Source organism: Ptychodera flava, chromosome 5, assembly GCF_041260155.1.
Source record: "Ptychodera flava strain L36383 chromosome 5, AS_Pfla_20210202, whole genome shotgun sequence".
Lineage (NCBI taxonomy): Eukaryota > Metazoa > Hemichordata > Enteropneusta > Ptychoderidae > Ptychodera > Ptychodera flava.
In genome coordinates, this window is record NC_091932.1 from 24,714,046 (window position 1) to 24,729,773 (window position 15,728).

Consider the following 15,728-nt stretch of genomic DNA (forward strand, 5'->3'; position numbering starts at 1 on the left):
ACTTATAAAAAGAGAAGCTAAAATTGAAAATCGAATTCAATTCGAACATAATAGAATAAGGGAGGCACATGAAAAACTGGCGACGACTAGGTCTCTTCGTGATGTAATTTCTGATCCAGAATTGTCACTCAGGCTGAAGCTGACAGAGTTATTTAAATAGAATGGTATTACAATAGCTGCATTACTTACTGCCCTTGGAATGACAATATCAACAATTGCCCTAGCTGTGACTAGAGGAGGAGCAGGAACTGGAGCAAACACAGGAGGTTCAGGTCCGCCCAAAGTATACACAAAAGCGAAAGAAATTGTAAAGCAATTTGGCGAATAGTTAAAAACATTGGCCGCAAAAAGTGCTGCTGCAATACCAGGTTTAATCGGCTCCCTTGTCAGTTTTCTATTAAAAACAGCGGGATCGGTGGTCGGATTTGTTGGAGAACAGCTATGGATATTTTTAACTGGTTTAACATTAGTCATAATAAATAAAATTATGTATTAATATATGACCCCGCATGTTTGGTGAAAAGAATATTGCAAAGCTTCTTTCTAAAAAAATTGGAATTGGAATGGTGCAAACTTCGGCGGGTAAATCGACATATCCTTCGGGCAAATCCAGGTGTGAGACTAAAGGATGATAATCTGTATCATAACATTTTAGCTTTCATCAAGGAATGTCAAAAGACTAACTTCTTTAAGCGCCTAGAATTCATAGCTGTATTCCAGGATGTTGAGGATGACCAGGAGGCTCATCATCTCCAAGAATATTGGGTTCTTCGACTTATTCGTGACACGAATAATCGATTTATATTTCAGTCAGATGGTAATATTTATGTGAAGATGTGATTTATTTTCTTTTTAACTGTAATTTTTTCTTCTACTATATACATTACACGAAAATGGGGTACGATAGTTCATTAATGCCGAATTTCACCAACCGAATACCGCAGGGAACGAAGTCAGAAAGAACTCATCATGTGATTGCTCATAATCCAAGTGAGGCAGATCCAGGCCAGACACTTATCATACGATGTCCGAAGTTAGAAAGCGGAGTAGTACTAGTTCCAGATACTTTCGACCTGGTTTTTGATCTCGAAGTAATGGGACATGAAGATAACCGAGTAGTACAAAATGTTGCAAAAAATTTGGTGGAGCGTATGGTTCTCACATTTCAGGGGCAGGCACTTTTCAATTTGAATAAATATAACCTTATTGAATGTTATCGCGATCTCTTCAAACATAAAAAGGAGAGAACGAACATGACACTGTACGGAATTCAGAATGAAAATCTAAGAAAATTGAGAAGTGGCGCGGCCAATGCAGATCACGCCGTCGTGGATGATAGTTTACTTTTTGACACATATAAAACAAAATATGCTATTCATCTGAATCATCCCCTCATAACAGGCCATGGGGTTGCATATCCAAAAGAGTTAGGGAGTCATATTGAATGGGAAATTACGTTGGCACCCGCCACCGCCTCCCAATTACTTGCAGTAATAATGTTGTTACACCCAATTATAAATTAAAAAACATTCAAATGGAATACGAAACAATAAGTGATCCCAAACTTGCGAGGTCAACTGCTGGTTATTACAACGTTGGAAAAGTTTTCTCTACGAGCATATACATTATTTTAGAACAATCCCATTCAAAGAATCAACCACGGTTATCAATGAAAATATAAATGTACCACGACGTAGCATTAGAGGTATTGCGATACTCTTCACTAAAAATCAGAATCAGTCAGAACTTAATAGTGAACTTTTCTTTAATCCATCCATTGAATCTGTGTCTGTATCAATCGAAGGCATTGCAAATAAAATATATGCTCAGAAGATGTTACCAAGACAATTTTGGCGAGAGGCACGACGGTATTTTGCTGAAGATAAAGATTGGTGTGAAATTGATATAGATGAAGTCGATTATTTGAAGAATAAATTTTGTTTGTTTATTGATCTGCGTAGCTTTAAAGATATTGAATTTCATGGAAATGGTCTTAGAGTAATGAACACAAAGGACGGAATACAGCTTGAGATAATAAAAACAGATACTTCAGTAAAAGGTGGCGACGCTCACGATGATAATATATTTGCCCACGTTTATGTTATTAGCGATGCCCAGGTCTCTGTTGAAAATAGTAGATTAAAGTCTTTACTATTTTAGTTAACGGGATCGTTCAGCTACCGGAACGATTCCACAGAAAATTTTCATGAAAACCGTTCCGAAAAACTGTAGAATGACAGACCTCTGTCATGACATCACAGGCTGCTAAGCAACCCTCGAAGCCTACCGGAACGGTATTGCGAAAGTCCTACTGGAAAGTCCCTGCCTGAAAAGGTATTGCGCAACAGTGTTCAAGATCGGAACCCGTTCGGTTACGGACTATAGGGTAGGGACTAAAATCTCATTCCGATAGGCGTAGGAAAAACATAGTAAATTCACACAACCAGAAAACCGTTCCGATAGGGAGTATATACTTACATCCAGAAGCACCTCCGGAACCGTACCGATAGGGGGCACTGGAACGGTACAGAGCTGCAGCACAGTCAGAATCTATCTAGCAAATGATCTCCCTTCCATCCGGTAATAGAATACTGTTCTGTTAGGGGGATTACCCAGTGAGTCAGCGCTGAATGACTCAGTGGGAATTCCCTCTTCCATGCATGCGCAAACGCGTAAGGGGGATTACCCCTTCTGTACTATATCTGACTCAGTGGGGAATTCCCTCTTCCACGCATGCACAATAGGCAAACGCGTAAGGGGGAATTCCCTGTAGTTAAATAAAAACACAATTTATCACAGTTGACCACTATTATTTTACTACTCATGTACGTCGTGTCATTGGGCGGCATTTCTCAATGCGTATTTGTTTACGCAGTCATGATTTTTTTGCGTATTTCCGAACAATTTTGCGTAAAATACGCAGGATTTTGCGTTAACGGAAACGCTGTCAATTAATATGATAAATCCAGGGGATAGGGGTCATCTTAAATTTGAAAACTGCAAAGGGGAGGGTCATGTATTTTTCAAGCAGCTCAGAGGGGGGGGTCACTTAATTTTCAAAAGTATCTGTCCCGCCAAAAAGCAGTTTCAGTGTTTAGAAATATTCTGTGAGATATTCGCCGCATGATTTCATTCTCCGAAGTCATTTACTGTAAATCTGAACAAAAGTATAAATATCTGTCACATGAACATCTTGCCTTGGCAACTCTGAGGTTAATGAACAATTCCTATTACTTACATATTAGAGATATAGCAAGTTTTGTCAGGGAAAATGTTTTTAATTTACTTGTAGACTACATGTACCACGATAAGTGATATTACACTTTTAAGTGAAATTCCAGTATCATAATTGTTGTCCAGATCTGAACATTCAAATACCCATTGGAATTAAATACATTTATATCAATTGTCAAACACCTCTAACAGCACAGATTAAGTTAGTTTGGCATTATAAAAAACTTATTCATAGTTTTTCATAGATTCCAATGTATAGCAAATCTACATTTAGGTGGAATTCCAAAATCCAATTTCTTGCACACATATCAACTTTTAACCATCCTAGTCTAACTAAGTACTTTAAAATGAATAATCAAACATCTATAAATAAACAGATTTAGCTATTTTTATATTGGAAAAAAATATTCAGTTTCTTCATTGACTAACATGTATAGTGAATTAACATGTCGGTGAAATTCTAAAATCAGATTTCTTGCACACATATCTATTTGTAACCACCCTAGTCTAATCAAGTACATTAATATTAATAATCGAGAGTAAATAAATACACAGATTTACCTATTTTTGTATTTGAAAAAAATATTCATAGTTTCCTCATAAACTACCTTGTATAGTGAATCAACATTTCAGTGAAATCGCAAAATCCAATTTCTGGCACATACATTCACTTGCAACCACCCAAGTCTTATCAAGTACACTAAAAAAATACTATCAAACTTCTATAAATACAAAGATTTAAAGTTAAAAGCTTATTTTGTATAGGGAAAAAAAATTCATACTTTCCTCATAGACTCCCATATAGTGGATGACAATTTTCAATTTCCACAAGCTAGTTTTTCACTGGAAAAAATTTATTCATAATTTATCATAGACTCCCATGTATAGTGGATGAATATTTTTGGTAAAATTCCTGAGTCAAATTTTTTGTATACATACTAGTTGTAACTACCCTATTTCAATTAAGTACATTTCTGCAAATTATCAAATGTCTATAAATGAATAGATATTGCTAGTTTCTATTGAAACAATATTACATAGTTTTCTCATAGACTACCATGTATCGTGGATCAACATTATAAAAAGGTGATTATCAATTAAATCCAATATAAAAATTTTGTACACTCACGCTTGCGCAAAAATATTGCGATCCACCTGTTATATCTGTCCCATCCGTTTGAGGGGTAATTTCAAAATTATAGCAAGTCAGAAGGGGAAATTTGAACATTAACACCTTGTAACTTTGTGAGTGGGGTCATTTAAAACATCTGAGAATATTGTTTTGCATTCTATCGCCCCCTCAGAGGTGTTTTGTGTGTGCAGCTTAACTCAAGCAATAGGCCAAACCCAGAATTCGAATCGACCACGGTACAAACAAAGCCATGTGCGCAAACGCGCATAGACGTACATGTATTTCCATACGCGTTAGTACATATGTGGGTTTGTTTGTACCGGCATCACGTGATTATTGGGCGTACTGAGTCGTAGAACGCATCGCGTCCTTTTTATTCTGGAGTAGAACTATTGGGGTCGTGATATTTTTGTAATCTTCAAAGGGGGTCACCAAAATTTTGGTTCAATGGGTAGGGTGTTCACTTATTTTAACTGATGATGCGCAGGAAGACTTTGCCAGCCCATCCCGACCATAATAATGGACGCTTCCTAAGTGTACCGGCAGAACAAATAATTTTAAAAATAGTGACAATATCACTGTTCGCTCCCATATAGTTATCAAAACAAACCAACAATTGTATGAAACATGGACATACATACAGACAGACTGACATTCACAGACTGGCACAGAGTGATGACATTGACCCCAAGTGTGCCTTGGCCCATGGAGAGTGATAAAGATATAACAAAAAGCTGAATGTAATGATAAAATAGTTAAGTATAGGCCTACAGACACTGAGGGTGAATATGTTACAGCAATTTGATTAGTTTCTTTTCGTTTTCTACTTCTGTGATAATTTTTAAGACAATCAAACTGCAAGGCAGTTTTAATATGTATTGACAAACATGTTATCTTTTACAAGCACACAGCAAACTGTTCTTGATTTTTCATTTACAATATTTGACATTGACTGAAATACATAACATGCAACCAATATTTACATTTTGCCCATGCACCAGATACATGGAGAGATTTTAACATACAATCATTTTTTTTAACTCAGAAACCCTACAGGGAAAAGTAAACATTGTTTTCTTCCAGAACAGCTGTACATCCACATCTGGAGCAACTTACAAACTTAACCAAATACACAAGGATGATGACACAAGAGATAAAGTTAAGAAATTTAACTGTGGTGAACTTGACTATTCCTTTCAAATCCTTACCTAACTTGATTGACATCTTAAACTAAAATACACTGCATGGTTAATTGCACACAAAATACATCAGGGGTGTACCATTTGATAAAAGGGGGTTGTCTGGAAGATTGATGAGGAACATCTTTTTTATGCGATACATTTTACATTCTTTTTTCCCACTATCCCACCTTTTCTTTTTGACAAACCTTCTGTGGCTGATTTTTTTATTGACATTTGTTTGGATTTTTTTCAAAATCTGCCAGGACCCCCCCCCCCCCCCCCCCCTCCATCACTCTTTAACATTGAAAAAAACTTTGAATATATTTGTTGGAAACCAAACCTGCTGAAATCACCTCAGCTATGTTTTCTCATTATTTTTTACCGCATTTCAACACCAAATACAGTTTACCATTTCAAATGCTTACTGAAACACAACATTATCTTAAACATAGGGCCAATGTCCCTGAAGCTACAATAGACATGGATACAAAATTAAGTATTTCCTGACTGTATGAAATCATCTCACTAAGGTCATCCTAGGGACCTGTAAACCAAATATTAAAGCTGTCTGACCAGCGGTTTTGAAAAAACAAGCAACCCAATAGTCGACAGAGCTCTGCTGTGTTATGTAGAGAGCAACTTTTTGTGACATATGTATTGATGAAGAAGGTTGAGATCTTTGATAGCTCATTTCAGGATGGCCTGACCTAAAATGGCAAAATTAGCTGCAAAAATACAAAATTGATGATTTCATCATAATTATGTATAAAAATGTATACCAAATCTACAGCCCATCACAATGTACACACCAAATATCAAGATGAAATGTGCAGTGGTTTTGGAGTTTTTGATGTTGACGGACAGACATACAGACATACAGATATACATGCATACATACATACTGACAGTTCCCTAGCCTATAAGATAGCTTCCATTGCCATATATACATATGGCTATGGGAGCTAAAAACAGTTTTTATCCTAGAGTAAATCAAAACTGTCGTGTCAAATCTAATTTATCTTCTGTATAATATTATTGATCTTTTTATTGGACTTTTTATACTCTCATTTTTTGGTGTATATATTTTTTATTCACTGCTAAGGCACATTCCTTTTCGATTTGTCTTCGAAATGGTGAATAAAGTATTACTATTATTATTATTATTATTATTATATTACAAGTTTAGGGGCTATAAGTATTATATAGAAATGTAATAACACTAGTTCATTGAAGCTCTGGGAATTCTGAAAAAGAGGTGTTGTTTATTTTAATTTTGTCAAAAGGGGTGACTTCTAATTGTTGTACGTGCAGCGCAGAATTATGCATCATACTGTACGGAGAGAGGGATATCATTAGGCCAAGGAGTAATTAAATGCTTGTCGGAAAAGTGACACTAAGCAGTTTAAAGCGATACCAGCAGGCCCAGACTTTTAACTTGTGTGCGAACTTTATGGATACACATTCAATCGGAAGCCACAGAACAGCGCCACAAACGGCAAAAATTAGAGAGGCACCTTTTTCATCATATAGGCAGAAATCAATGTATTATTGCCTTATTTGTATTGTACGGTGATTTTTTCAACAGCAATTACTTCAAACCATAACATAAATGATCAAAACAGGCACGTGCATATAGAATAAAACATTTTTTTTTATTTCTTGAAGTGACAAGACTCAAATAAATTACATGTACCGGTAACAAAGTTTCGGGCAAACATCTTTTACAAACTCTCTGAATATCAAAAGTAACTTATCCAACAAAGTTGCATTTTAAAAAGGGACAAATAAAGACTAATCAAAAATATAGGAAACGAAAAGGTACACAGAAACTGAAAAAATACAAATTGAAATGATCAAATACCTTTATTTTAATTACAATCTGAAAAATACAAACAAAATTAAAAAATGAGAAATACTTGAAATCAAATGGACACCTTGCAACTTCCAGGGTCGTTGTATCCTGTAAATAGATAAGCAAAACAAAGTTATTTACATCTTTACTTGTTAGTATATATACTAAATGATTATGAAAGCATTTAGAAGTATTTCATCTTATTTTCATGCTAAAAATTGAACTTTCCAATGATATTTCATGTAAGATAAAACTGAAGGAAGTTTCATTTGAACATGTGAAAACATCCTAAAATGGTAAGTTTACATTTAATTCATCATTACATATACTGGACTCACCATAAAGATGACTTTTCAAGCATCAATTTTAAATTGAACAAGTCGTCGTTGATGACACAGTCCCCACTTGTTCATTGGTACTTTAATTACAAGTCCTCAGAGAGGATAGAGTCCTCTTCATTAATTAGGTCTATGATAAAAATACTGTGATACAGATGGCGCTAAATGGCCAAGAATGAGTTCCACGGTGGTGAAAACATAAAACCAATGTAGGCCGCCATCCTAATTACAAAAGGTCATTAAATGAGTCAATTAGTAATGAATCAACAGGATGTTGCCAAACATTTTTGCATACTATCCTAACACTGACAGATTATCACCGGTACCATATTTCATAAAGTTTGATGCAGTATTTACAAACTATGAGATCAACATCTGTACCGAGTTTCATCAAATTTGACGCTGTATTTGTGGATATATAACTCTATTAGGAAAGTTCATTATATAAGCAATTACAAATTAATTAAAATAACACGGATAAATGTCGTTTTCATTGTAAGCTTAACAGCTGTACCAAGTGGCATGAAATCTGATGCAGTATTTCTCGACATATCAGTCTAATTATGAAACTTAGGTAATTGATATGATACTGCTACATGCCGTCAACGAATCGATGTGCATATGTATGACATAGGTCAATGTCCTTACTACCAACTTTGAATGATACTGGTGGAAAGATGTCTGTGTTATGGCCTGTACATGAAAAGATCGTAACAAAATGGCCGCCATGCAGCCATATTTAATCTTACTGTCTAAAAAATCTACATGCATATGTATGACATAAGTCAATGTCCATGTACCAACTTTGAATAAAATCGGTTGAGACTTGCCAGAGTTATGGCTTTCGACATGAAAAAAAAACATAACAAAATGGCCGCAATGTGGTCATATTTGATCATATCGTGAAACAAATCGACATACATATGTATAACATGAGTCAATGTCCTTGTACCGACTTTGAATAAAATCGGTTGAGATATGCCTGAGTTATGGCTCCGTACATGACAAAATTGTAATAAGATTGCCGCATGTCAGCCATATTGGATCATGTTGTGAAACAAATTGATGTGCATATGTATGATGAAGGTCAATGTCCTTGTACCAACTTTCAATAAAATTGGTTGAAACATGTCCGAGTTATGGCTCTGTACATAAAAAAATTGTAATAAAATGGCCGCACGGCGGCCATATTGGATCATATCACAAAACAAATCGACGTGCATATGTATGACATATCAAGTAATCCTTGTACCAAGTTTGAATGAAATCGCTCCATGTATCTCTGAGATATCTGCGTGAACGGACGGATGCATGGACGGACAAACGCACACACTGACACACGCACGGACATGACCAAACCTATAAGTCCCCCCGGACGGTATCTGTGGGGACTAAAAATACAAGCATCAATTTTGTAAAAATATGATTCATAGAAAGAACCAGGTTTCATTGTTTTTATTACATATTGGTTTGTTATTGACTTAATTGATTTGTTTCTTTACATGTTTATTTTATCATGATTTATCTTTACTTTTATCACTATGGCCATCAGTATTCACGTTGCTTATTTGGTTCTGTATGAACCTCTTTGTGTTTTGGCACTTTCACATGACTGGAATTGGTCATCACATGATGCTCCCTTACCATAAGTTCTAATTTCTTTAAACCATTATGGCCAGGTACTTTACTATACCAGTCCATTCCCTTCCTAATCTCATGATGGATACTCTCTACACCGTTCTGTGAGGAAACCAAAGCCAAAGCCTGTGTTTTCAATCTGAGGGATGACATGATCTTCTAACATATGCATTTTGGGGGGTACACTTTCATTAGGAAAGTGTTCTCTGTAATATGCCATTAAATATGATATGTTTGAACTGAGAATGCTAATATATTCATCTGACATTCTATTGCTTGTACTCTAAAGATTATGGCAGGCTGCAAATTTTGAAAATATTGGCTTATACAGACCACAATGTGTGCAGCCTGTTTTTTCAGCTGTGGGCATATTCTTGCTGTGGTCCTTATGACGCTCTTGCACAACGTTTGAATGTTTTCTTCCTGAAACACACACACACACAAAAAGGATATGATAACTTTTCTTCAAAGAAGCAAACAGAGTTGTTTCACCGAAAGTAGGTCAAAATAATGTAGACGAAATACATCTTCTGTAGTATATATATAAAACACAATAAATCTGACACTGAAAGCTTGAAAATCATGACAAGCAGAATACTGAACCTTTTAATGACTTTAGCAACAAAACAGTATACAGTTGTAAAACACATACTTTACAGCACTTGTTCACATGATTTCCGATAATGCCTGCCCGTGGTAAGAATGACGTCCAACACCAAATGACTGCAGAGCTTGGTCAATACCGCAGACTACAAAACACATTGTTTTGGCAGTTTCGCTTTTACGTCTGTAGCTTCAGATATCTAAGAAAACAAAGATAAACACTCTGTTGTCTGGAAAGTATTGACTGCACTACAAATGTGCACAAGCCAAATTCTGAAAATGCAGCATAGACATGACTGTGCACTTGACATTTACAATGTTATTGCTTATCATCACACAAATGATCTTACTTCTGGTATCAATATGCCATTTTCAAAGATGAAGGAGACCCTCTGAGATCTCAGGTTGCTAGACAGGTTATCTGTGGGTGTTCTCACATGATACAGGAAATTTCACACCATGCTAAACAAACATTACATGTTTATTTAACATGGCAACTATTCCAGTTTGATAAAAAGTTTGACTTGGCTAGCAACTCACTGCCACTGAAATTAATTGTGTCTCACAAGATTTCAAAATTAGCACAAAATCATGTATTTTTATTTTGTTAATGTAGTATGGTCTTCTATTCATAAATACTAACCTTCCTGTCAGCTTCTTCACTGAGTTCCTGCACTTTCTCCTGGGCTTTTTTAACTTTGCCCAAGGTCATTAGTGGCGGTCTGCCATCATCTTCACTGTTGTCGTCATCATCATCATCGTCACAGTCATCATCAGCAAGGAGAGCCTTTTCAATACTATCAGCCAAGGTCTTAGCTTCTTCTTGGAGTTCTTTCGCTTCACACTGTAATGTCTCGACTTGTTTCAACATGGCCACATATGTGTCAAATCCAGCAGGCTTCAGCACGGGTTCATCAATGTCATCATCTCTCTCCAGAGTCGTGATGATCTTGATATCCAGTACTGCACAGCTAGCTTCCATCATGGTGAAAAACTTTTAAAACAAGCCAGGACTGATGTGCAACCCTGGGACTGCAACCTGTGATAAAATATAAGGGTTAGCACATGTATCTTTTACTTTTAATGTATGACAATATCTTGTAACGTTCATACCTACCTATTTATGAAGAAAACACTACATACAAATATACAACAACTAGATTGATCACAAATGCTGACATATGTGCTGGCTTCATTGTCAACTTGTTTTCGCATATAGCTTCACTAATAAACTTCTATTTGTGCACACCGTTATAGACATAGTGGCATGCATGCATATAGATAGGTCACAGTGTGGTCTGTTGAACTGTTCAGAGAAAGGTAAAGTGAACTGATTGAAACAGAACAGAGATAATGTTTAGTTGGTCAATGGAAGCAAACAACATTGTGGATTGAATTGATTAGTACATACTCTGTGCAGTGGTACATTGAAAAGTGGCTTTCTGACACTATTGTAGTGCTGCATGGCATGCCTTAGGTTTCCACCAGTTCAAAGAAATTCACTGTGACATTTTCTGATGTCATCAAGTGTTCTCTTCTTCATTGATGACAATGGTTGTTCCTCCTTCGGCAACTGTGCTTGTTCCTTGTTGATCACACACCATAAGGCAAAAATATTTCCCTAAAATATTTCAATGTGAGGAAGACAAGGAACAAAAACTGACATAATTACTTAAAAACCGTATTGGGTATAGACATGACTGGTGTTCATGAAGTCAATGTGATGTGCATGTGTGAACTCTTGGAGAGGATGTACCTGTAATATGCAAACTTATCAATTTAAATATTTATTTCAAAGAAATTCATGGTTACTACATTTTGAATTGCTAGTATACATAGCATAGTAATACTATGTGTAAGAATTAAATTCTACAGAGGAAAACAATCATTTGTCAATAGCTTGCAACTATTTATCAAGATCTGACCCACTGTGTACCCCTTCCTTTAAATTTATCTGACTAATCAGTGTTAGCTGTGAATGTCTTAAGTCAACGAAAAACTACAACAAATTATCATAATTGTGTTCTACAGCATATCATACACAATGCATGCTGATTATTAACAGACGCACATATTGCAAACTGATAGGTCAAGGACGTACACATATAAATCATAGTAAAACTGAAGTGTACACAATAAACTGCCTGTCCTGTCAGTGCCTCAACTTTTCTTATGTATAAATCATAGCATGCAAGTATACATTTCATACCATTTGGTCCAGACAATCCATAACTCTTGGCCAGATACTCATAATCTCCCATCATCCGTGCTAATAGTGTCTTGTCCCTGAAATAAATCAAAGTGGAATGTAAGACAATTGTCCACACCATTCTAAATTAATGCCCATGTTTCTACACATCAATGCATTTTGTACATGCAAGAAAACGACTTTGCCTTTTGTACTATTTAATGTAGGTATCATATTTATGCTGCATAAGTTTGGTCAGATTTGCACATTGTTTTCAGATTTTTGGATCATCAGTAGAATGCATGTATTAAACTTGGATAACCAATATGTATGTATCTTAATTCCAAATATTGTACCAAAATAGATATACAGTACAATCTGTTCATTGTTTAGTAAACACAGTATGCATGTTTAGACTTACTTCACTTTGTGCCATCCAGTTTGTCTACCTGACCTCTGTTAACAGCTAAAACTATTTCTAAATTGTAATAGGAATCAGGTGCTGCAAATGTACTCCAAATCACTGTATTATCTGCTACATTTGGATTACTGATGTTAGCAACTTGGTAAACCATTCTCATGGTTCCCTGACCCTTGTCCCCACCTAACTTTATCCAAATTTCACTGGTAGGTATTGTACCATGCCAGGTAAGTTTGCTAGACCTGAAGACAAATATGAACAAGATGCAAAAACAACAGTAACACATATATTCAGTAATATGTGATAACAAGATTACTTATCCACAGTCTTTCTCTACATGATCATAATAGAGTTTGCACACAATCCCAAAAGTCTGACTGCAAGCCTGCTGTCCCAATATTTATACTCATGTGCTTATATAAGAGCATATAAGAACAATCTAGAACTTTTATTGACATGCTAATTACTGTTCTAAAATTCTCTCTCTTACACAACTAATTAAATTTCCAGAAAATTCCAAACATGACTAATTAAATTCATGGTTGTGAGGTCAAGAAGGACAGTGACCTTGAGAATGTTCCAGGCTAATTAAACTCAGGTCATGATGAGTGTGGGGGAAAATGACCTGCATAACATACCTCACTTCCAATATTCACATGCCATGCCTTGAAGTAACGCCGTAATTTCCTCATGGCAGCCCATGTTGTTCCCATAGCAACTTTCAAGTGAAGGCCAGCACCTGGAGGTATGTCAGGAGTGAGTCCCAAGATCTGGAGGATTTTCCTTCTTGTCCTTTTGTTGGTGTCTCACCTCCTCTCACTCAGCTGCAGCATCGCATCACCACCACTGACAATGTCTCTCCTCTGACTTAACTGCAACACCCTCTGACGTCTTGTCCTAGTGCTAGCTTCTGAGGTTGTTTCTCGTGGCTTTAGTGTATATGTTAAACACAATGGCTGAAAAAAATCACACCAAAAATTGAAAAACCAAATTTATCTTTCAAAAGTATATGTGGGTGATAAATTCATGAAATTGGACTAGCTCATTACTTGATGAAATTAATTTGTTGAACCACTACCAGGTCACACATGTACTACAAAACCAAATAAATGTTATTACAAATACAAATTTACAAATTATCATATTCCATGATAGCTTTATCAGAAGAATTTACTCCAAAATCTAACTGTATATTGATATGTGGGTATAGATCAGCAAGAGTAATGCTGTAAAAAACTCACCTGGCCCTTGGTTTTAACCTTTATCAAACTATCATCACTTCTGTTTGCTTCTATTTTTTTCTTGACAAGTGTTGTTGCCATTTCTTCATACTGTGGCAGCATATGCACCGCTGATACATTCTGCAACACAATTTCTGCGGCCTTCACTGCACATATATTGTTCTGCCTATCCCTCAATGTTTCATCATTTGATGTCTCGGTATTGATTGGGTCAGGAATGGGGACTGGGAGTAGGTGGCTCAGAAGGAGTGATCTCCAGCAATGGACTGGTAAACACAACCGTTCCGTGTTGTGTTGCAGATCTTGCAGTGGCACAACTGACTTACAACCGACATTCCCATAATCACATGTGACTGTGGCATTTGATAGCATGTTTGCAAAGGCAATGGGGACTTACAATAGATTCACACATAATAGAGAGACGGCACACAGGACAGGATGAAGAAACTTGCAACCACTGACACAAACATTCAGCACAAATACACATGTTGGTCCATCACACAAGAGTTGTATTGGTCCATCTATTATGTCTTTGCAAATGGGACACTCCATTTCTTCAATGAGATCATTGAACCTCTGTCTCTGCAAGGGAATGAATCTTCTCATTTTTTCCTACCCTCTGTTTTACAGCTGCTGTTAGATTTGTACTGCCTTGAGTTTCACTCTCTAGTTTCCCCGTCTTTCCTGTCTTCTTGCCAGTGATACCAGAAATGTCACTGCCTTGGTATTGACTTGGTCTGCCCCTGTTTTTACTGTCTTTCTTTTTCTTTCCTGCCTTACACAATGCATCACACACCGCACATCTCCCTACTCTACAGTGTCTGGACCATTTCACTACGTGTGTCCCTGGCCGATAGGTTTTGTTATTGCTTTCTCCTGCCTCTGCCATGAAGCAATGACTCTCTTTAATACAGAGACAACAAAAATTGGACGGGTGAACGTCAGAATGTCTTCACTAACCTGTACTCTGAAACAATTCTTTAACTCCACGATAAAATTGGAGCATGGATAACTTGTGCCATTTATTTTCCGTGCACAAATACGACACCGGTTTTTTAGCACAGAGCATGAAATTCAAATGACATTTTCACAGTCTAGGCCAACAGACGATTGAAAAGGGCGCCAGAAAATATGCCTGTGTGTTAACAAACCATTACCAGGGAGACATGCGTGATGGTCCGAAAAACTATGCTCAACTGCAACGCACATATGTAGGGTGACCGGACGATTTTTAAAACTGTTTTTGCCAAAATCTTGATGGCACCTGTTGAAAGTGTTTGTACTAAGTCCAAATCTGAAAAATAATTTGGCTAATTAGCATGATCACAAATTTGGCAGCCTCTGGAAGATCAAAATTTCCAAATTCTTTCCCTGAGAATATTGTAATGGGGAATAATGATACAATGACCAAAAAATCGGATCAAATATTGTTAAAATGGCTCAAAGATGAGTAACTGTACAATAATGAGTCTGGTGAAAGGTGCATTGATAGTTTCCAAATTATTTCTGTGAGAATATTATATGGGTTGATGAGTACCAGTGAAAGAAAATGGAAGATTGTCCTCACGCTGACCTTTGTGTTTACAGTATCATGGATACAAGCCATTGTTTCTGGTCAGAGACAGGTGTGCACCGGTGAAAAGCACGTTGTTCAAGTACGGCACTATTGCGAACTTTACTTCCTGCTTTGGAAAAACCGTTGGCGCTAATTTGCGCTGCATAGCTGAGCTATTTTAGGGCACAAAAACAAGTAGAAAAAAATCTAAGGTACAATTTGCCTGCATGGCCATTCCTTCCCTCCTGGAAAATGATGCCAAAAGTCATAGCTGTTTCAAAGTAAAAATTTCGTCAGCAGTTTCTCGGAAGAAAAAAGACCTTTTAAGGAAATTTTTGCACTCAT

General features: G+C 36.5%; 2 protein-coding genes and 1 long non-coding RNA gene across 4 annotated transcripts in view; 1 reads left to right on the forward strand and 2 right to left on the reverse strand.

Annotated features, from left to right (window-relative positions):
- LOC139133344 (NLR family CARD domain-containing protein 4-like) overlaps positions 1-15,728 on the forward strand; it is a 543,607-nt gene that overhangs the window by 364,495 nt on the left and 163,384 nt on the right. The window lies entirely within an intron of this gene.
- LOC139132553 (uncharacterized) lies at positions 10,067-11,634 on the reverse strand. The gene is made up of 3 exons (XM_070698858.1): positions 11,390-11,634; positions 10,622-11,017; positions 10,067-10,178 (listed from the first exon to the last, which is right to left on the reverse strand). The coding sequence occupies exons 2-3, from the start codon at positions 10,961-10,963 to the stop codon at positions 10,125-10,127; spliced, it is 396 nt and encodes a 131-aa protein (XP_070554959.1). The 5' UTR covers positions 10,964-11,017; positions 11,390-11,634; the 3' UTR covers positions 10,067-10,124.
- LOC139132554 (uncharacterized) lies at positions 12,649-13,994 on the reverse strand. The gene is made up of 3 exons (XR_011552348.1): positions 13,829-13,994; positions 13,226-13,543; positions 12,649-12,829 (listed from the first exon to the last, which is right to left on the reverse strand). It is a non-coding gene; the product is annotated as an uncharacterized lncRNA (long non-coding RNA).